Genomic DNA, 23,861 nt, shown 5'->3' with positions numbered 1-23,861 from the left:
TTTACTGCCGCCAACTTACATTTCGCGGAAAGACCACAAAGATAAGATAAGAGAGATTAGGGCTCGTACAGAGGCATATAGGCAGTCATTTTTCCCTCGTTCTGTTTGGGAGCGGAACAGGGAGAGAAGATGCTAGTTGTGGTACGAGGTACCCTCCGCCACGCACCGTACGGTGGATTGCGGAGTATGTATGTAGATGTAGATTTCGTGTTCCCACATCTCACCATGTGAGGATACGTCCAGCATTGTCGAACATGACCGTTTTGGTAGTCCAGGAGTTATGGTCTGAGAAGGTATAATGTTGCATAGGCATGCTGACCTCAGACTGTTTGAGCACCATACACTCATCTGTCAACGTTACTGTGACACAGTACTCCTTCCCCATGTGCGTCTTTTCAGGGATGCATTCGATCCCGACTTCATTTTTATGGATGACAATCCGCGTCCGCATCGATCTACGCACTTGGAGGTCCTCTTGGAACGGAAGGTTATTCGGCCAATATACTGGCCTGTCCGATGTCCCGACTTACAGCCCATCGAAAATGTGTGGGGGACGTTTGGGAGAAGTACTGAAGCACGTCCACATGCACCAACGACCACCCACGCTGGTGGAGGAATGAAACATCTTTCCACAGGAACTCCTTGCCAACCAACATTGTAGCATGTCGCAGAGCATGCATTGTCGTCCGTTGTGATCACACAACCATGAAGAATCATATCCCGCCGTTTGTAATGTCAGAAGGACCATCATAAATCGCAGTGACTTCAGTGTAGCTACTGTCTCTGAATAAAAGTGTCATTTTAGTTGGTCTCATTACGTATTTCTTTCAGTTACGTTCTGTAATATCTTTATCAGTTCTTTCTAAGAATAGTCCCAAGTTTCATCGAACTACGTTACATGGTAGTGACACACCATGCGAAAGCTATTTTCGTCCTTAAATTTTTGACAGCGGTGTTGATCAACGAAATGAAGAATAGAATTTTCTGAATGTTGGCCAATAAATAGTGTGCTACGACCCACTTGTCCCTTATCACTAAGGTACTCAACAACTGTATCAGTGTTGCTGTAATGAAGATGAACAGTTCATGATGGCAACATAGTTTCAAGGTAAACAACACATTCGTCGCCATACTACATGCAATCGATCAAATTCTTTGCTAGTACTGAAGAAGGACAGAAATACTCCGTTCAGCATCTAAGGTTATATAAAAAAACACTTGTTGTAAGGCAGTCCCAATAACGAAAAGTTAAATCATTTTTTTTAGGGAAAGTGCCTATTAGAAACCAAATTTATGCAAACAGTTCGGTATTAAGGCAAACCAATTCTTTTAAACGTTTAGATTACACACTGTCTGATACATACGTTTCTGACGTATCATACAAAGTAAAAAAGAAATTCCCAAATAACAGAACTCCAAAGAGAAGCGAAATATGGAACATTCACACTCAAGGTAGGAAACGCTTAGCAGTCACTGAAATGAAATTTCAGACTCGACCCAATCAATCTCACTCTCATTTTAGTTTTGAAAATTATAGTGCAAGATTCTAAGACTGCAGTGAAGAACACCAACGGTTTTTTCAAACTGGTAGACATTTTGGGTATCAGAATAGGATTCGGTTTGGGAGATAGAAAAGAGGGTGTCTGAAGTCGTCAGTGTTGTGAGACCCACGAGAGATTAGAAGTACATAGGATGCGATGTTTAAATAATACGCGGATTTAATAAATTCCGAGGTGCCGTCGTCAACCTAATAAAGGAAGTTGTTCTGTTTACTAAATGAAAAATGTTGTGAAATCTGAATCTACTGATGCGCTACAGATGGCTGCTAGTTTCTTGGGTACACCACAGAACAAAAATAATTTCGTCATGGGCATCATGAGGTGCTTGTAGGCCGGGGCAATGGACAGTTCCACACGTCCTGTGCCCTCACGATGGCGAGGACAAGTATCACTGTAGACCCACATCTACATACATAATCCCCAAGCCACTTTATGGTGCCTGGCGGAGGGTACCTTGCATTAGGGCTGGCCATTTCCTTTCCTGTTGCACTCGCAAACAGAGCAGGAGAAAAACGACTCTCTATATGCCTCCATAAGAGCCCTACCTTCTCTTGTCTTCTTGGTTCTTGCGCGAAAATTACGTTGGCGGCAGTGGAGCCGTTCTCTACTCAACTTCAAATGCCAGTTTTCTAAATTTTCTCAGTAGTTTCCCTGGAGGGAATATATATAGAGTGAAAAGTGATGGCCCTATAACACTCCTTCGTGAGAACACCAGATGTTCCTTTACGTCTGAAGATATCTCTGCCTTGAGAATGCATTCTGTGTTCTCTTTGCTAGAAACTTTTCAGTCCAATCAAAAAGCTGATGGTGATATTCCGTATGCTTATAATTTCTTCTCTAGGCGATAATGTTGTACTGAATCGAACTCCTTCCGCAAGTCAAGGAACACAGAATCAACCTGTGTGCCGACATCTGCTGCTTCCTGGGCCTCCTGGACGAACAGAGCGAGCTGGGTTAAACACGGTCGTTGTTTTCGGAACCTATGATGATTCCTGTAGAGAAGATTATCGGTCCCTCTAGGAATGTCAGAATACATGAACATAAAACACGTTCCAAAATTCTACAACAGCCTCACGTCAGACATAAAGAGTGTTTCCGTAAGAGCTGCAACGTATTGCGCTCAAACAGGCAGAAAGATCCCATTACTGTATCATTACACAATTGCGGAACACTGGAAACAGTCACATCCACTAAATATCTAGGCTTATGCGTTCGGAGCGACTGAAAGTGGAAGACAACATAAAACTAGTCGCAGATAAGGCAGATGCCAGACTGCGATTTATCGTAAGAATCACCAGGAATTGCGATCTGAACACAAAGGAAACCCTCGTTCCACGAATACTTTAATATTGCTCGACAACCTTACATCTGTACCAGATGATAGAGGAAATAGAAAAGATCCAAAGAAGAGCAACACGTTTCTTTACAGATTCATTCAGTAATCGCGGAAGAGTGACGGTGACATTCAGCCAATTCCAGCGGCTGACGCTGCTACAGAGGAGTCCTGTAACACGATGTGCTTTACTGTTAAACTTCCGAGATCGTACGTTCCTAGAAGGGTCATTCGATATATGCTTCATCCTGTGTATCTTGCGATCAAGAATATCAGCGAGATTCCTGCTCACACGGCCTCTTACCACTACCAGCAGTCGTTCTTCCTGCGAATCGTTGCGAAAAGGGGGAAGTGACAGTGGACCAGAAAGTACCCTCCGCCAGACACCATGAGGTGGCTTGCGGAGCGTAAGGGTGGATGCGAATTTTTTTCTATCAATTTTTGACACAGTTATTTTGTTTCCCTAAAATGTGTACCCGTGGTCTAGGAGTAGCGTCTTTGATTCATAATCAAAACGTCTTCGGTCCCGGGTTCGATCACCGCCACTGCCTAAATTTTGATAAATATTCAGCATTGGGGGCCGAAGACTTCCGGCATAAGAAGTCAGCCTCATTCTGCCAACGGCCTTGTCAAAGAGGGCGGAGGAGCGGATAGAGGTTCAGGGCACTCTCTTGTCCAAGGGGTGGGAAATTGCCCCTAAAGGCGGAAGAATCAACAATGATCAACGACATGAGGATGCAGAAGGCAATGGAAACCACTGCATTAAAGACACGTAACGTGTATCCACAGGACATGTGGCCTGTAATTGAAGAAGTGTCATGATGATCTCTCCATTGGCAAAAGATTCCGGAATAGTCCCCCATTCGAATCTCCGGGAGGGGACTGCCAAGGGGGAGGTTACCATGAGAAAAAGATTGAATAATCAACGAAAGGATTTCTACGAGTCGGGGCGTGGAATGTCAGAAGCTTGAACGTGGTAGGGAAACCTGAAAATCTGAAAAGGGAAATGCAAAGGCTCAATCTAGATATAGTAGGGGTTAGCGAAGTGAAGTGGAAGGAAGGCAAGGATTTCTGGTCAGATGAGTATCGGGTAATATCAACAGCAGCAGAAAATGGTATAACAGGTGTAGGATTCGTTATGAATAGGAAGATAGGGCAGAGGGTGTGTTACTGTGAACAGTTCAGTGACCGGGTTGTTCTAGTCAGAATCGACAGCAGACCAATACCGACAACGATAGTTCAGGTATACATGCCGACGTCGCAAGCTGAAGATGAACAGATAGAGAAAGTGAATGAGGATATTGAAAGGGTAATGCAGTATGTAAATGGGGACGAAAATCTAATAGTCATGGGCGACTGGAATGCAGTTGTAGGGGAAGGAGTAGAAGAAAAGGTTACAGGAGAATATGGGCTTGGGACAAGGAATGAAAGAGGAGAAAGACTAATTGAGTTCTGTAACAAGTTTCAGCTAGTAATAGCGAATACCCTGTTCAAGAATCACAAGAGGAGGAGGTATACTTGGAAAAGGCCGGGAGATACGGGAAGATTTCAATTAGATTACATCATGGTCAGACAGAGACTCCGAAATCAGATACTGGATTGTAAGACGTACCCAGGAGCAGATATAGACTCAGATCACAATATAGTAGTGATGAAGAGTAGGCTGAAGTTCAAGACATTAGTCAGGAAGAATCAATACGCAAAGAAGTGGGACACGGAAGTACTAAGGAATGACGAGATACGTTTGAAGTTCTCTAACGCTATAGATACAGCAATAAGGAATAGCGCAGTAGGCAGTACAGTTGAAGAGGAATGGACATCTCTAAAAAGGACCATCACAGAAGTTGGGAAGGAAAACATAGGTACAAAGAAGGTAGCTGCGAAGAAACCATGGGTAACAGAAGAAATACTTCAGTTGATTGATGAAAGGAGGAAGTACAAACATGTTCCGGGAAAATCAGGAATACAGAAATACAAGTCGCTGAGGAATGAAATCAATAGGAAGTGCAGGGAAGCGAAGACGAAATGGCTGCAGGAAAAATGTGAAGACATCGAAAAAGATATGATTGTCGGAAGGACACACTGAGCATACAGGAAAGTCAAAACAACTTTTGGTGACATTAAAAGCAACGGTGGTAACATTAAGAGTGCAACGGGAATTCCACTGTTAAATGCAGAGGAGAGAGCAGATAGGTGGAAAGAATACATTGAAAGCCTCTATGAGGGTGAAGATTTGTCTGATGTGATAGAAGAAGAAACAGGAGTCGATTTAGAAGAGATAGGGGATCCAGTATTAGAATCGGAATTTAAAAGAGCTTTGAAGGACTTACGGTCAAATAAGGCAGAAGGGATAGATAACATTCCATCAGAATTTCTAAAATCATTGGGGGAAGTGGCAACAAAACGACTATTCACGTTGGTGTGTAGAATACATGAGTCTGGCGACATACCATCTGACTTTTGGAAAAGCAACATCCACACAATTCCGAAGATGGCAAGAGCTGACAAGTGCGAGAATTATCCCACAATCAGCTTAACAGTTCATGCATCGAAGCTGCTTACAAGAATAATATACAGAAGAATGGAAGAGAAAATTGAGAATGCGCTAGGTGACGATCAGTTTGGCTTTAGGAAAAGTAAAGGGACGAGAGAGGCAATTCCGACGTTACGGCTAATAATGGAAGCAAGGCTAAAGAAAAATCAAGACACTTTCATAGGATTTGTCGACCTGGAAAAAGCGTTCGACAATATAAAATGGTGCAAGCTGTTCGAGATTCTGAAAAAAGTAGGGGTAAGCTATAGGGAAAGACGGGTCATATACAATATGTACAACAACCAAGAGGGAATAATAAGAGTGGACGATCAAGAACGAAGTGCTCGCATTAAGAAGGGTGTAAGACAAGGCTGTAGCCTTTCGCCCCTACTCTTCAGTCTGTACATCGAGGAAGCAATGATGGAAATAAAAGAAAAGTTCAGGAGTGGAATTAAAATACAAGGTGAAAGGATATCAATGATACGATTCGCTGATGACATTGCTATCCTGAGTGAAAGTGAAGAAGAATTAAATGATCTGCTGAACGGAATGAACAGTCTAATGAGTACACAGTATGGTTTGAGAGTAAATCGGAGAAAGACGAAGGTAATGAGAAGTAGTAGAAATGAGAACAGCGAGAAACTTAACATCAGGATTGATGGCCACGAAGTCAATGAAGTTCAGGAATTCTGCTACCTAGGCAGTAAAATAACCAATGACGGACGGAGCAAGGAGGACATCAAAAGCAGACTCGCTATGGCAAAAAAGGCATTTCTGGCCAAGAGAAGTCTACTAATATCAAATACCGGCCTTAATTTGAGGAAGAAATTTCTGAGGATGTACGTCTGGAGTACAGCATTGTATGGTAGTGAAACATGGACTGTGGGAAAACCGGAACAGAAGAGAATCGAAGCATTTGAGATGTGGTGCTATAGACGAATGTTGAAAATTAGGTGGACTGATAAGGTAAGGAATGAGGAGGCTCTACGCAGAATCGGAGAGGAAAGGAATATGTGGAAAACACTGATAAGGAGAAGGGACAGGATGATAGGACATCTGCTAAGACATGAGGGAATGACTTCCATGGTACTAGAGGGAGCTGTAGAGGGCAAAAACTGTAGAGGAAGACAGAGATTGGAATACGTCAAGCAAATAACTGAGGACGTAGGTTGCAAGTGCTACTCTGAGATGAAGAGGTTAGCACAGGAAAGGAATTCGTGGCGGGCCGCATCAAACCAATCAGTAGACTGATGACCAAAAAAAATGTCTATGCAATTTTTGACACTCTCTGTGCTTAGAATCTTCTCTGCTTTTATAGAAATGTTACTGTGATAAAGGGCTGGTACATAAACATTCAAAATGGGTAACATTTGTGGTATGGTTAGAAAATGCACGGTGCTTACTTTCTCTGCTCTCTGTCGAGTTCGTTTTTGCTGCTCGCTAACGAAAAGATCCTCAGCTTGCAACCAGAGAACTGTGACCTCGTGCTCAGGATGTATGGAATCAGCAGCGTTAAACCTGGAAATAAGGCACTTCTGTTAGACAGTGTACTGATTAATAGTGTCGAAAATTAGCACATAATGCCGCGTAGGCACTCAACAACATTTCTATGTTTAGCGATCGGAGATCTGCGGCCCAAATCCATGTCCGGCAACCTAGATTTAGGTATCTCATGATTTGCCTAAATCACTTGAGACAAATTCTGGGATGGTTCCTTCTAAAAGTAACCACTCAGTTCGAGCATAGAGGCATTTTCGGCAGCGTGTTAACAGTAGGAACTGCATACAAAAAGAAACGAGACGGAAACTGGTAAAAAAAATCGTAATATTGCCTGGAGAGGAAGGTGCGGTTCCTATAAGAGCGGTGAGGCCCCAAACTCTCCACTACAAGAACGCAAGTGTGTACCCACCTGAGGGCAGAGCGAGCAAGTGCACTCGTCGACCTTCCATTGCATGCAGTCGACCCCGCATGCTTCCACTAGACTTTGTCGTTTTAATTCGGGTTCTAAGCGATGACACCATATCTCGTCTCCAGCGACCACTAGTGATTGGAAATCATTCCTTTTTTTGGCATAATACTGCTGATGTTCGAGAGAGAGTACTGTTCGATGCGCTGCCTGTGCTGGGAAGACTGGAAATTTCAGTTTGTCCTTGATGAAGGCGTGATCACTCCTGACGCTGAATCTGAGCTCTGCGACAATGGCTGCTGCCATTGTTGAATAATGAGGGTCTCCGCCCTTTCGACCTTTTTTTTATGTCATCAGTCTTCTGACTGGTTTGATGCGGCCCGCCACGAATTTCTCTCCTATGTCAATCTCTTCATCTCGGAGTAGCAGTTGCAACCTTCATCCTCGATTATTTACTGCCTTCTAGTATCGTGGAAGTCATTCCCTGATGTCTTAACAGATGTGCTGTCATCCTGTTCCTTTTCCTTGTCAGTATTTTCCACGTTTTCCTTTCCTCTGCAATTCTGCGAAGAATCTCCTCATTCCTTATTTTATCAGTGCACCTAATTTTCAACATTCTTCTCTCGCACCACAACTCAAAAACTTCGATTCTCTTCTGTTCCGCTTTTCCCACATTCCATGTTTCACTACTATACAATGCTGTGCTCCAAACATACATTCTGAGAAATTTCTTCCTCAAATTAAGGCCTACGTTCGATACTAGTAAACTTCTCTTGGCCATGAATGTTCTTTTTGCCACCTCTAGTGCGCTTTTGATGTCCTTCCTCCTTTCATCATTGGTTATTTTTTTGCCTAGACAGTAGAATTTCTGAAATTCACGCACTTGGTGACCATCACTCCTGATGTTACGTTTCTCGATGTTCTCATTTCTGCTGATTCTCATTACTTTCATCTTTCTTCGATTTACTCTCAATGTACATTCTGCACTCATTAGACCTTTCCATTCACCAGATCATGAATTCGTCTTCACTTTCACTTAGGACAGGAATGTCATCAGCAAATAGTATCATTGATATTCTTTCGCCTTGAATTTTAATTCCACTCCTGAACCTTTTTTTTATTTCGATCATTGATTCTTCGATGTACGGATTGGACAGTAGCGGCGAAAGACTACATCCCTGTCTTAGACCCTTTTTTAATCCGAGCACTCCTACTATTCCCTCTTAGCTCTTGTGCATATTGTATATTACCCGTCTCTCTCCATAGCTTACCCCAATTTTTCTCAGAATTCCGAACATCTTGCACCATTTTTCTTTATCGAACGCTTTTTCCAGGTCTACAGATCCCATGAACGTGTCTTGATTTTTCTTTAGTCTTGCTTGCAATATCAACCGCAACGTCAGAACTGCCTCTCTGATGCCTTTTCCTTTCCTAAAGCCAAACTGATCGTCATCTAGCACATCCTCAATTTCCTTTTCCATTCTTCTGTGGATTATTCTCGTCAGCAACTTGGATGCATGAGCCGTTAAGCTGATTGTGTGACACTTCTCGCCCTTGTCAGCTCTTGCAGTCTTCGGAATTGTGTCGATGCAGTCAGATGGTATGTCGCCAGACTCATACGTTCTATATATCAACGTAAATAGTCGTTTTGTTGGAACTTCCCCCAATGATTTTAGAAATTCTGATGGGATGTTATCTGTCCCTTCTGCTTATTTGATCCTAAGTCCTAGAGTATGGCATTGTTATTAAGGTGTGGCATTCCGCCCCACACTTCATCGGCCAGCGACATCCGCGCTGCCCTGAATCTCTTGTGCCTTGACCCTTGCAACGGACATGTAGTCCTCTTCGTACACTTGTGCCATTCTTCTGTGAATTTTCGTTCGCAGCATCCCTTCCGCTGTCAGGAAACTCACTAGATCCACCTGATCGTCTTTGGTGACGTCCATTCTTCTGTTTTCAGTACGAATTAGTGCAGTGGACCGTCAACTTGTAAGTGTGCTCGCTCTGTCTTCATGTGGGTATACGCCCGTGTCCTCGTAGCGGCGAGTCTGGGGCCTCAGCGTTCTAATAGGGACCACACTTCCTTCCGCAAATAACGACATTCCAATCATTTTAGCGGTTTTAATTTTATAGCCTCCGGCACGTTTCTTTTTGAATGCATCTTCAATCGACATTCTGTGAGTCCATTTCACTTCTAGCATTTTTATCCACGACCACCTTGAAAAACTGTCCAAGTAGGTTTATTTTCATGTCCATGATTCATTGGTGTGAAGTACTACATTCCAGATGTTACATGTTAACTGTTCCTTCTGTCGCTTTTTGGCGGAACATCTTGCTTAAAAACGAAGAGCACATTACTGTATACATTTTTAAATAAAGGCAACAAACACCATCCCTACTGTAGAAAATTTGTTAAAACCACGAAGGGTTTCACGCTAGTTGAGGCGAATCCTCAGGTTATCTAAACAGGGGTAGAGATGAAGTATTTGCAATTTTTGTCTTTTTACATAGGCTTAGAGAATACTGATACATGGAGTAAAATGGACCCACGCTGTTAGTACTAATGTAATAGTGGGTACAATATTATTTAACGATTTTCTTGAGGCCTCTCCCCGTCCATCACGCCATTGATAAAATTAAAGCCCGCTGGAAGCGTTTGTCAAATAGATAAAACGGAGTGCCCACAAAATAAAATGAAATGAGTATTTGGTTCTCACCCTGAACGCATAGCCAGAACTAAGACGTAACAATTTCTTGTTCGGATAGACCCTTGTTATAATTTTCGACGACTTATTGTGCTGCGAGTACGAACTTCTACTGTTTATAAATTCTCCATTGGTTCTCACAATGCACGGAATAATATTCATTATAAATATTACTAGTCTGCATCATACGGGATTAACAGTATTATCTTCCAATCTACGCATCGTCGGTGTTTTCTGATTAAAACTGTAATTATTTTATGTACAGCACCTCTTTCACGCTTCACCATTCGGTCACTAGCCCTACTTTTCTAGCGCCATTTCACTGTGTTTTCAGGTACCACGGCCAATGCAGTTTTCCTCGTGGCTGCTTGCATTGGGCTGTAGCTAGCTAGTCCAGTGTCTCTCATGGCTGAGCCCGCAGAGTCTACAGCTGATATTATGGTATGTTTTTATTGGTTCTTACATGAAATTCCGCACACTTTGAAGGGCTTATTTTTCTCCCTCCGCACGAAATACTCGTTTTACTTTGTTTTAGGAACACCCCGTTTTATCTATTTTACTAACGCTTCAGCTTTATCAGTGACATGACGGACTGGGAGATGCTTCAAGAAAAGCGTTAAATAATGTCGTACACATAATTATGTAACTATCTAACGTGCGGGTCTATTTTACTACATGTGACAGTATTCACTAAGCCTATGTACAAAGAAAAAAATGTAAAATACTTCCTTTCTAATCCATGTTTAGATCACCTGAGGATGCACCCCAAACAGACGTGAAACTGATCGTGGTTTTAATAAAGATGTTTATTGCCTTTATATAAAAATGAGGTGATTTGACTGCGATTTCCAGGATTAAAAATAATATTTAAAATGTTGTGTATGGTCACCGGGATTAATTTAGTTAGTTAACCGGTTTTCGGCTTACAAGGCCATCATCACAGTTTAACTGCCTCTCTTCGTCAAGAAAGTTACCAGTAACTAGAGTGTGGTACGAACGCAGAGTAACTGTCATCTTTGACAGTGGAGTGGTAACGAATTTAAAGTTAATATTAAATGGACAGAAACTGTTCAATACTTAACCTTTTCCAAACTTCACACAATCCTCACGGCTTCACAATATTTCCCACATTCCTTGCTATTCGTCTATTTTCCTGTATTTATTTATTTTATTGTAATTACATATGTTCTCTTTATATCCTGTTTTTACAATTGTCTTTTACTCTGTCTCTGCATCACTGTCCATGAGTAGGAACTCTTCAAGCTATTCCTTGGTTTCTTGTCAGCTATTAATTTTATTTTGTTGGGACAGTTAATTTCAAATTATGTAGAGGCACAGTTTTTCGAATTTAGTGCTAATGTTTTCCTGATTTTCTCATTTTATACATATTTATTCTTCAGCTTTTAACTTTCTAATTGCGTTGCCATTCCACTGTCAAATACAACTTTTACTCTAGGTTCGTGCCTCACTCTATGTTATAGCATCTATTCCAATGTTGTTTACAAATATTGTAACTTCTTTGACGACGACAGCCCGTTAAAGTTTCATGATTGCTGTGTAAGCCGAAAACCGGTTAACTTAAAAAAATAATCCTGTAGCACATACATGATATTGTGTTTTTCATTCATAATCCAGATAAAACACTTGGATAATCTCTTTATTAATTCTATCGGAATTCCTTGTATTGTTAACTAATCTTTCACCTTTTCAAAAGATTTTTCGCTTAAGTATTTCCTCCACGCAGTTCCGATTTCTGTCACCAAATTTCTTGATTACGTACAAGATTTTATTTGTTCCACAGTCTTTTATTCCAATGGTATGCTTCCTGATACTCATCAGTTTTGCCTTTCCTATATTTATCCTCACGTCATACTCTTTCTCACTTCTAGTATCCTCTTAGTCACCAAGTTCAGTTCCTCCTCCGATTCAGCAAACGCTACTTGGAGATCTGTATACTTCATTGTCTTTATCCATTCTCCTTCCACGATTATGCTTCGTGCTTTTTGCTTTTTCTGTGAGTCTATCAGCATAAATACTGAAAACCGTTGGCGAAACACTACACCCTTGTCTAATACCTCTGCCAACGTCTGTCTCGCGTGCTTTTCTCATCACCAGTGTTTGCTACTACTTTCTGTCTTGAGCGGACCTATTAAGAAATCGAAACCGGTCATGACCAGCGTGACCCGAGGCTGAGAAACACACTAAAAGAATTTCATTACACGACGGTGACTGCCCTCCTTTTGTAAAATCGAAGCCAATAAAAATTTACATTCCTGAACCCATATTCAACAGAAGCTACAAGTCCAACTTTTGGATTTCATCTACGACACGATGAATTAATCTGGCTCCAGTCCACTCCACGAGTTCATTTGTGCTAGGTACATATTAATAAGCCAGAAGCATGTATTCACTCTATGATTCTTATTACGTAGACAGCACATACAACCAGAAATCACAATAACAACAGATATTAACAAGTCTTTTCACTGCTACCACCCTATTCCACCTATTCCTAGAAACACAGATACTGTCGGTCTCACCGACCTACTTCGACATGAGCTCACATCGAACTGCTTTGTGGTATCACATAAAACTCTAAATATAAACATGCCCCTCCCTACCAGCGTAAAGATGTGAGGTCACGATAACGAAGTATAGATATTCACTTCATTGTGGAAACAAGCTGCCTAATTGCTAGCGCTATTTTAATTTATATAAATTTTAGCACAATAGAGTTTTTCCTTTGTACCTTAAATTAATTGCAATGCCTATTAATATCGTTGAAACCACATTTGAGTCAACTATTCTTTCCGTAACTCCTGCTAACATCTTATCGGAATAATATAAATATAATTTATACGGAATTTAATACGACTGTGTAAAATGTCTCATCTACAAGTAATTTTTGCGCTAATTCAAAAACTGTCTTAGATTATGCGAAGCTGAAACGTTTCCGAAGTTATTGAGAATTTAATGTCATGATTAACGCTCTGTCAATATTTATTCATCTGCCGCATTTGGGCTACAGTTGTATGTGCAAAACATTATATTTTGCCTTCTAGCGTTGGTTGAATGAACCCTACTTTTGGAAACAGTCGTTTAATTGTATTTCAGTACTGCACCATAACTACTTTCGTTAACACGTGCCACAATTTTGGAATTAGCCAAATGATCGGGTCTCCTACGAAACCTATCACCTTATTATGATCTTGTTATTGATCCTCTATTCGTGGTACCAAAATAGGATGTGATGAATTTATAGGTCTCCTATGATACCTAGCATCGTACTATAATCTTGTTATAGATCCTCTGCTCGTGGTACCAATATAGGAGGTGATGAATTTAACTACACTACTGGCCATTAAAACTGCTACACCAAAAAGAAATGCAGATAATAAACACGTATTCATTGGACAAATATATTATACAAAAAGTGACACGTGATTACATTTTCGCGCAATTTGGGTGCGTACATCCTGAGAAATCAGTACTCAGAACGACCATCTCTGGCTGTAATAACGGCCTAGATACGCCTGGGCATTGAGTCAAACAGAGCTTGGATGGCGTGTACAGGTACAGCTGCCCATGCAGCTTAAACACGATACCACAGTTCATCAAGAGTAGTGACTGGCGTAATGTGACGAGCCAGTTGCTCGGCCACCATTACCCGGTCGTTTTCAATTGGTGAGAGATCTGGAGAATGTGCTGGCTAGGGCAGCAGTCGAACATTTTCTGTATCCAGAAAGGCCCGTACAGGACCTGCAACATGCGGTCGTGCATTATCCTGCTGAAATGTAGGGAAAACAGGGATCGAATGAAGGGTAGAGCCACGGGTCGTAACACATCTGAAATGTAACGTCCACTGTTCAAAGTGCCGTCAATGCGAACAAGAGGTGACCGAGACATGTAACCAATGGCACCCCATACCATCACGCCGGGTGATACGCCAGTATGGCGATGACGAATACACGCTTCCAACGTGCGTTCACTGCGATGTCGCCAAACACGGATGCGACCATCATGATGCTGTAAACAGAACCTGGATTCATCCGAAAGAATGACGTTTTGCCATTCGTGCACCCAGGTTCGTCGTTGAGTACACCATCTCAGGCGCTCCTGTCTGTGATGCAGCGTCAAGGGTAGCCGCAGCCATGGTCTACGAGCTGATAGTCGATGCTGCTGCAAACGTCGTCGAACTATTGGTGCAGATGGTTGTTGTCTTGCAAACGTCCCCATCTGTTGACTCAGGGATCGAGACGTGGCTGCACGATCCGTTACAGCCATGCGTATAAGATGCCAGTCATCTCGACTGCTAGTGATACGAGGCCGTTGGGATCCAGCACGACGTTCCGTATTACCCTCCTGAACCCACCGATTCCATATTCTGCTAACAGTCATTGGATCTCGACCAACGCGAGCAGCAATGTCGCGATACGATAAACCGCTATCGCGATATGTTTCAATCCGACCTTTATCGAAGTCGGAAACGTGATGGTACGCATTTCTCCTCCTTACACGAGGCATCACAACAACGTTTCACCGGGCAACGCCGGTCAACTGTTGTTTGTGTATGAGAAACCGGTTGGAAACTTTCCTCAAGTCAGCGCGTTGTTGGTGTCGCCACCGGCGCCAACCTTGTGCGAATGCTCTGAAAAGCTAATCATTTGCATATCACAGCATCTTCTTCCTGTCGGTTAAATTTCGCGTCTGCAGCACGTCATCTTCGTGGTGTAGCAATTTTAATGGCCAGTAGTGTGGTTCCAGTATTCGAAATGTGGATTTCTTACAGGAATCCTAAAATACAGTTTCAGAAGGATTGTACGTATCTATGTAATTATCGATCAAATAGCAATGTTGTGCTGTTGTTGTAAACATGTCTTATGTACAAAAAAAAAAAAAAAAAAAGAATTTGCGTAATATCGAGAAGGGCTAGGATCAAAGAGTCTGTTGTTAGGTGTTGCGATCGAGTTTTCTACTGTATCTATTCTGATTCATATAACATAAAACAGTCTGTGTAAAAATGAAGTAACTGAAGCGAAAACATTGTGAAGTTCTGTTATCGTATTGTGTTGGGTAGAGCAAAGAGAGGTGAGGTTAGGACAGGTCACGGAAGACCGCCGTAACCGGAGCGGAGGTGCTCACCGCCATCGTCGTAGAGCCACCAGACGTCGATGTAGCCCTTGGGCTGCTTCTGGCGGAAGCGCGTGAGCCGCGCCAGCAGCTCGGGGCTGAGCGGCTCGCCGGTGGGTCCCAGGAACAGCTGGCTGCCCCAGCGGCGCATGCGCCGCGACACGCCGTTGGCAGCCCTGCCCGCGGGCGACGCCGACGCCGCCGGCGAGTCGTCGGCCGCCACCGAGGAGAGCGCGCCGGCGTCCGCGTCGCGGTCCGGGTCCGGGTCGGCGCTGACGGCGTCGCCGGGTCCGCAGTCGCAGTCCGAGCTCTCGTCCGTCTGCTCCAGGTCGGCCAAGTCGCGCGCCACTGCGCAGAGTGCAGGGTCAGCGACACTCAGGCGCGAGCGTTGAGGAGAAGAGAGCAGAGCATGAGACCTGAACGTGGTCAAGGGGCGAGAGAGAGGTGACCAGCGGCACAACTAGGGTGTGCCAGTCGGGACGTCTGCCCCAGGTGCCATTTCATGACTGCCAAAATAGAATGAGAAGGAGCACAAGGAAAAGGGAAGAGCGAGAGAAAAAGAGGAGGTAAATTACGAGAGGGACGAAGAAAAAGTGGAAGAAGAATAAAAAAAAGAAGCGGAAGGTTGAGAAGGCACTAAATTTGGAAGGAGAGTAGATATATGAATAGAAAACGAGAGGTCGTTCTTGTTGGATTGTGTTGAACAGCCATTACAAAACACCTATCTTTGCCTGCAGCACATACTCAAGTATTTTTAGCTACTAGATGGAACTACTCCTACGATGAAAATGAGCCAATGCAACAAAAGAGGACATAGCATATTTACCATTTGTTATTTTGTTTGTTACTATACTTCATTTGTGCCATGGATTGCTAATTCACCACGCAGTTGATGCCCACCTTACCTAGCGATGGCAGCAGCACAGCCTTATGTGCCCCTTTTCCCATTGGAGGCATGCATATTAGCGAGTTTTGTCGATGTATAACCACATCTAAGGAAGCTGTGGCTGTGTGGCACAGCAGGGTGCAGTCACTTAGTATATTTAGCATTTGATGTTTTGTTTGTTACTATAGAGGGTGTACATAAAGTGCGGTAACACTTTCAATTATTTATTGCACAAGAACAAAACATTGTACAGATGTCATACAAATTGCTTTTTGAAGAGAAACTCTGGAAGTTCTTCTTTTTACGAACATTAAGTATGCGAACCACGAGTGACCCGGCAGACGTCCTTACTCTAATCGAGTTCTTGCCATACCCGTCCCAGCATGGCATCGTCGACTGTAGCAGTCGCTTCCTTTATTCTCTCCCAGAGCTCTGCTGCATCACGTTCTAGAGGCGGTACATACACCAGATCTTTAATGTGTCCCCAAAGAAAAAAGTCCGTACCCGAGCGGTTCTAGGCGCTTCAGTCTGGAACTGCGCGACTGCTACGGTCGCAGGTTCGAATCCTGCCTCTGGCATGGATGTGTGTGATGTCCTTAGGTTAGTTAGGTTTAAGTAGTTCTAAGTTCTAGGGGACTGGTGACCTAAGATGTTAAGTCCCATAGTGCTCGAGCCATTTGAACCATTTTTTTGAAAAAAGTCACATGGAGTGAGATCTGGTGACTGGGAAGGCCATTTCATGAAACAGTTGTCCCCTACTGTAGCACGGTTGATCCATTGATACGGCAGCTCCGTGTTCAGGGACCCCATCCTACTGAAAGATAGACGGAGAGTCCGATTCCATTTGTAGTATTAGATATTGCTGCAACATGTCCAAGTAGGAATATCGAGTGACAGTGCTCTCGGTAAAGAAGTATAAAGAGGGGCTCGTACTCGCTCCACATTCACTTCACTCACACTGGGACGTCCGCTTCTCTATGCCAGGCACAAGCAACCCGTCATAACAAATTTGTTGGGCCAGTGGTAAATGGCCTTCCTTGTTGGTGGCTTCTTACCGTACTTGGTGCTAAAAATCCGTTGAACAGCTGCAGCATACTTGTTTTTGTCGAACTCCAACACACAGAAAGCTCGCTCCACACCAGAACTCGTCATGTTTGCGTTGACTGTCGGCAAATTACCAAATTACGCTGTGGCGGTATACATGAAAAAAAAAAAACTTTCAGGGTTTGTCTTCAAAATGACGTATGTATGATATCTGTACAATGTCTGGTTCTTGTGGAATAAATAATTGAAAGTCTTTCCGGACTTTATGTACACCATGTATTTCACTTATGCCATGGATTGCTAGTTCACCACACAGTTGATGCCCTCCATATCCAGCGGTGGCGGTTGCTCAGCTTATGTACCCCTTTCCCCAGTGGGCGCATGCATATTAGCGAGTTTCGTCCATGTACAAACACGTCTAAGGAAGCTGTGGCTGTGTGGCACAGCAGTATGCAGTCTGGCGACCGGAAGTGCAGTGAAAACAAAATCTTGGAGTCAGCATCTGGGGGCCACACACAGTGGTGGACAAGTCATCAGTGCAGCACCAGAGCCATTCATGGCACACCGGCCAAGCTGGTTTGTGCACTAGCATGGCTGGCTTAGGGAGTTGCAATTGGTAGTCTAGTGACCAGAACTGTAGTGACAACAAAATCTTGGAGCCAGCAGCTGAGGGCCATGGACAGTGGTGGACAAGTGGTCCGTGTGGCAACGGGTCCATTCATGGCACATTAGCTGACCTTATTTGTGTATCAGCGTGGCAGCCTCTGGGAGTTTCAGTGGGGAGTCTGGTGACTGAAACTGTAGTGACAACAAAATTTTGGAGCCAGCACATGGTGGCCATGGACGGTGGTAGAAAAGTTGTCAGTGTGGCACTGGAGCCATTCGTGGCACACGGGATGAGCTTGTTTGTGTATTGGCATGGCTGCCGCAGGGAGCTGCAGTGGGGAACCTGGTGACTGGAACTGTAGAGATAACAAAATTTTCGAGCGAGCAGCTTGGGGCCACGGACAGCAGCGGACGTCAGTGCGTCAACGTGGCTATTTGTGGCACACTGGCCGAGTTTGTTTGTGTTTAAACGCGAATGTCTCAGCGGGTTGACAGTGTAGTGCCGCTCCATGTAGGTGGAGGACGGGGCAGCTGCTGTCGTCATCGGATGGACAGCCTCAGTGGAGAGTATGGAACGGCCAGCGAAGGAGAACACTACCAGTAATTTGGACCCAACAGTTGCCTGGAGAGATGAACCAGGAATCGTGCCGAGGTGCAGCGAGGCGACCTGGTGGACGGACAGCCGACGCTAGTGCTGGCTTGCGGTCAGTTTTGGGCGTAATTCTGGCCAAATCAGTGGACAGTGCTTGACTTCGTGGATCCAGAAAACACAGCGCGGCCAGAAGTAAAGAACTGATTGCAGTGGCGCGTCTTCAGAAACGACAGAGCAGAGAGCATGTTGGTGTGATCCGTGCTAGCGTGTAGTGCATACAACTGCGTCATGGCTGGCCTACTAAAGCCATCTGTTGGTTACTTTTGTAAAACGTTATGAGACCACTTTGGGCCTAGTGTAATCAGTTGAAAAAGTTCTGTGTGGTCGGAGTGTGTGACATTTTATTTGCCATTGCTGTTGCATTTCAGTGTATTACTCTTTCTATTTTATCCTTGCAGCAGTATACAGATGTTGGATTTCCTGTGGATTTTGTCACTATTGTGTTGCGTGTCTAGTATTAAGTAAAGTGTCAGAGTTAGTTGGGTGCATTTTAGGGTCTGATTCTCTGGTAAGACATTTTATTGGGTATTCTCGTATTCTTCTTTTACTGTGTGTTGCCATTTGTGTCTATTACTTCATGTTCCTTGTATTGTAAGGCTGAATAAATTTAGAGGGGCTGATTTATCGATATCGTGTCCTGTTTTATTAAGTATTAGTGTGTTGTGATTTTGGTATATTTATCTGTGTACCCTTTATTGTAAAGTGATTCATACCAGGGTGCAAGTTGTTAAAAGGTGTAATATCCTGTATTCGATCTTAAGTAATAGTTTGTTAATCTAAGTGATGAGCTTTCTTGTTGTTTCTTATCTTGTATGCATTCTAAATTGTTTACACTTTATTAATAAAATTAAGACATTAGGCCAAGACAACCCTCACTTCCACTCCATCGATGCCATGTGCCAAATATTGATTCGCAATACTTTTGGTCACTATTGGTTTAATAGCTGACGGGACGTTAAACCCTGATCTTATATCCTTTCTTTCCCATTGTCCAAACTGAGCTATGTGGGGCAGAGGTCAAGGTACTGGATTCGCCTTTGGAATTAAGCCAGTTGAAATTCCCGTCTAGTCAAACAGATTTAAGTTTCCTATGATTTCCGTAACTTGCTTAATGCAAATGCTGGGACGGATCCTTTGAGTGGCTAGTTGCTTCTCTGACCTTCCCCAGTTCGAGTTTGTGCTCAGACTCTAATGAGATGGTTGTCGACAGGACATTAAACCCCTTCTCTTCCTTCCGTCCCATTGTCGGAAGAATCGACCTTTATGGTAGTGAAACGTTGTACTATATTTTGTACAGTCATTAATCCACGATAAAGGCACTCTTGACCATTTAGTTATCGGAGATCGTGAAAACAATTTGACAGTCTAAAACTTTGCTGGATTGGGACTGGGACCATGCCTTTTGCGGTTAATGTTCATAGAGACTGAGGCACAACTGTTGTAATCCCCTCCTCTTAGTTCCAAATCTGACAGTACCTCTCTCCTCTACTTCTCTAAATGCAATGAAAATCTTAGCTCTCTTGCCTGTTCTCCAGGACAAGCACTCGCGGAAGAAAACAACAGTTTTTTTAGTAAATTCACCCTGGATTCCGAGATTTGTTGGTTTGTAAACCATATGATCTTGCCTAGGAGGAATCGGGATAACACACCTTGCCACTTTCCACGAATCTGAAACAGGGGAAACATTTATGAACCTGTATCGATAGGCAGAGGAGATAGGTGAATCGTCTGCTACACTTCCTTCAACAGATGTGGGAAACATCGCTGACAGCGTAGGTCCGAGCTGTCCATTAGGGACCTTGCATTACCTGAATGAACCACTTCAGACTCACCCACACGCTTTGGTTAGGGGAAGCAGAAGTTACTAAGTTCTAACAGTGGAGCATAACGATGTATCTTAGCACTATACGTTTCTGGATTTCCATGACGTAAAGTGATGGTGGTTCTCAGTTGGAACGACATTTGTCAATGAAAAATTTAATTTTTTATTTATTAATTACTCTGTAATCGCAAAAATCACAAGTCAAGTTTTCCTAACTTTACCTTAGTATGAAAAAATTGTTCTAAAAATAGAATTTCTGAAAAAACTTAGAAAAATGAACATTTCATTACAAAAATATATAGAACTCGAAAGAGCAATCAGTGTTTTCCAGTTTTATGAAAGAATTTGACATAAATTAGATGTTACACAACGCAACATACCGAAAATTTGCTACATAAGACAAATAATACAAAAAGATTACATGATGAATTTAAAAAAGTAACATCTCTTGTTGAGCCATTGGCAGCCTCAGAACTAGGTTTATGGACTACTGGATGAGAGTGTCATTACATCTGCGAAAATTCTGCGATATATATTCAACAATTTTCTTCAAATCCTCAAACATTTTTTATTCAGTGAACCAGCCACAGAAGAGTTACGTAGCGAGCTGAAAGTATTGCTGTTTTGAAACTGCAGTGGCTTTTTTCGTCATCGACAAACAATTGAAAGTCCTGTATATTGTGCATAATGCTGAAATTTCAGGTAGTTACTAGGCGAAAATGTAACATCCTATTCGGCAACAAACGTGTAGTGATTCCCGACTAAAGGCTAAAGGACTTTTCTTGTAACAACCTTTCAACCAGTTATCAAAAGCCGAAGCGTGTAAAGATTCGAAATTTGTGGCTTGAAACTCAGGATAAGATAGTTTATAGTTGACTGCATATTCTTCTGGGATATACACGCGGTCATCTTTATTTAGTTCTTTTTTGCATCCGACAGTTGGGAAGATAGAAATGGTCTCTAATATGAAAAACATGTGTAATCTTGCTGAAGCATCGATAGCGCACATTTACGTCTATAACCTGCAAACCGCTGTAAAGTGCATGACAGAGTCTGTCTCCAGTTCTAACCCGTGTTGAGACTTCTTCTCGTTCCATATGCGTAAGGAGTGCTGAAAGAATGAGTGCTTAAGCGCGTCTGTGCATGATCTAGCTATTCTGATCTTGTCTGCACTGTCCCCACGGGAGAGGTACGTGAGGGGTTTAGTAAATTCCTATATTTAGCATTTAATACTGGTTCTCGAAACTTTGCAAGTGGACTTCCCCAAGATAGCTGATGTCTTATCTTCATGCATCTGCCGGTACATGTTTTCCTGCATCTCGGTGACCCATTCCCGTGGGTCAAACAAATCTAATACATTCGTGCAACCCCTCTTTGTTTAGGTTTAACGACCGCTCCTCGTCCTATTTTGACGGTCCAAACTGTTGAACAATATTCTGGTAATTACTCAGAGAAAGACAAAATCGGTTTCGCCCAGGTCAACAGTCAGAGAAAATAAGCCATTTAAACTACAGAAGTTAAAGATTAATTTATCCATCTGAAAAACATGCCGCAAACGTCATTGCTTTGTTTCTTTGCTTTTCCTTCATGTCATCTATCGTTTGGAGCAGAAACCACATGAGTTGCGGATTTAAGCTGTTCGTGCAGTTACCGCAAAATCGGTTTCGCCATGGTCAAAAGCCAGAAAAGGCAATCTCTTTAAATTATAGGAGTTAAAGATTAATTTATGCATCTGAACAACATGCTGCAAACATCACTGAGCCGTTTCTTTGATTCTGCTTCATGACATCTGTCGTTTGGAGCAGAAACCACATGAGTTGCGGATTTAAGCTGTTCGTACAGTTACCGTGATAAGACGTGTGTATTCGGGCAAGTAACAGAACTAGCGTGATATCTACATACACACACACACACACACACACACACACACAAACACACATATATGCGAGCGCGCGCGCACTCACTATATGTTGACTTGAGACAACTTCATTAATGACTTGAAACGTACTGCGAACAAATACGATGTATGCGTGGTTTCTGCGATCACTGATTCGATTGCAGCTCTGTTTTAGGTACATACTACTTGTATGAGCTAGAAACGTTTACGCAACTTATAATTCTGTCATACACTACATTACGTTCTTAGGTGAAGGACAAAATCCCCGAGAACGGCACCATTATTAATAAATAAGAACTTATTCCCTGTGATTAGGCTGCCGTTCAAAAGTATTTACAAGACATTTTTACGCTTGCGGTTACGGATCTAGAATAACGTTCAATATGCCAACTGAAGACATACACTGTTGTGCAAAACTTATGGCAAAAAGTAACGCTGTTCGACGAAACTTGAACCACAGAAAGAACTGCTACAGTTTAGTACAGAAGGTAACTGGAAAAAATACGCAATGAGATGAGCAGAAATGACAGTTTTATTCAAAGACAGTTACTACATTGAAGCTCCTAGACATTAAAAAAGGCGTGAAATGGTTCTTAACGGGCCATGTGATCACCGCGGACGGAAGTTCATGCTTTGCAGCGTGTTCCCATCCTGACCACAAGGTTGGTAAGGAGTTCTTGTTCAAATGGTTCAAATGGCTCTGAGCACTAAGGGGCCTTAACTGCTGAGGTCATCAGTCCCCTAGAACTTAGAACTACTTAAACCTAACTAACCTAAGGACATCACACACATCCATGCCCGAGGCAGGATTCGAACCTGCGACCGTAGTGGTCGCGCGGTTCCAGACTGTAGCGCCTAGAACCGCTCGGCCACTCCGGCCGGCCGGAGTTCTTGTGCCGGCCGCTGTGACCGAGCGGTTCTAGGCGCTTCAGTCCGGAACCACGCTGCTGCTGCGGTCGCAGGTTCGAATCCGGCCTCGGGCATGGATGTGTGTGATATCCTTATGTAGGTTTAAGTAGTTCTAAGTCTAGGAGACTGATGACCTCAGATGTTAAGTCCCATAGTGCTCAGAGCCATTTTTGGAGTCCTTGTGGTTGGGCGTTCCATTCCCACACCGCCGCGTTTGGCAGCTGTTCGACGGTCGTTTTTGCATGTAGACGTGCTGCGATAGGGCTTCCCAGTGCGACCTACAAGTATGGATGGGATCTGAGTCGGCGGAACCGGTGGGCCAATCCATTCACCGAAGAAGAGCTCTTACCCCTGCTTATTTTCTGTGAATTACGCTACTGTACGTTCAGTATCAACAAAATGTTGATGATAAATCATGACGATGTCTAACAATACCTTCAAGGATCATACTCCGAATTATGAATCGGAAATTCAGTAATACCACGTTATTTGGCGCTAGACGTCCTTATTCAGTATCATCTCTACGTCACACATTAACCTGTTTTGGCGGTACATCATTCGCACCTACTTCCGTGCTAAGTGATCTTCGACATATGTTGACCGAATTGTTTAGCAGGTTCGTCAGACGCTGGATATTTTGCAGGAACGTCGTTGATGGGTACGATTGGATTTAGGCCAGACGAATATGAGTACTTAATTATTCCGCGTGTGTTTTAGCTTTACAATAGCTTAGCGGTACGCTGTATGTGCAGTGCTCTGGCGTTAACAGCCACGATAAGAAGTTCGAACGAACTGAAGCGTACTGTAAACCACGATTCAAGAGAGATAGGAGCTGGCGAACTTTCGGCGCCATCAGTATCAAGGCACAGATTAGGCGTC

The 23,861-nt window shown here is 43.2% G+C and overlaps 1 protein-coding gene across 1 annotated transcript in view; it reads right to left on the bottom strand.

The window, feature by feature from the left end:
* Positions 1–23,861, bottom strand: part of LOC124805719 (bumetanide-sensitive sodium-(potassium)-chloride cotransporter-like) — a 621,615-nt gene that overhangs the window by 22,959 nt on the left and 574,795 nt on the right. Inside the window, exons 16-17 of the mRNA XM_047266288.1 lie at positions 15,179–15,514; positions 6,829–6,943 (exon numbers count right to left, since the gene is read on the bottom strand). Of these exons, the coding sequence (XP_047122244.1) occupies positions 6,829–6,943; positions 15,179–15,514 (451 nt within the window). The remainder of the gene's footprint in view (positions 1–6,828; positions 6,944–15,178; positions 15,515–23,861) is intronic.

This window comes from Schistocerca piceifrons, chromosome 7 (genome assembly GCF_021461385.2).
Source record: "Schistocerca piceifrons isolate TAMUIC-IGC-003096 chromosome 7, iqSchPice1.1, whole genome shotgun sequence".
In the NCBI taxonomy this organism is placed as follows: Eukaryota; Metazoa; Arthropoda; class Insecta; order Orthoptera; family Acrididae; genus Schistocerca; species Schistocerca piceifrons.
This window is presented reverse-complemented; position numbering and strand designations above follow the sequence as displayed.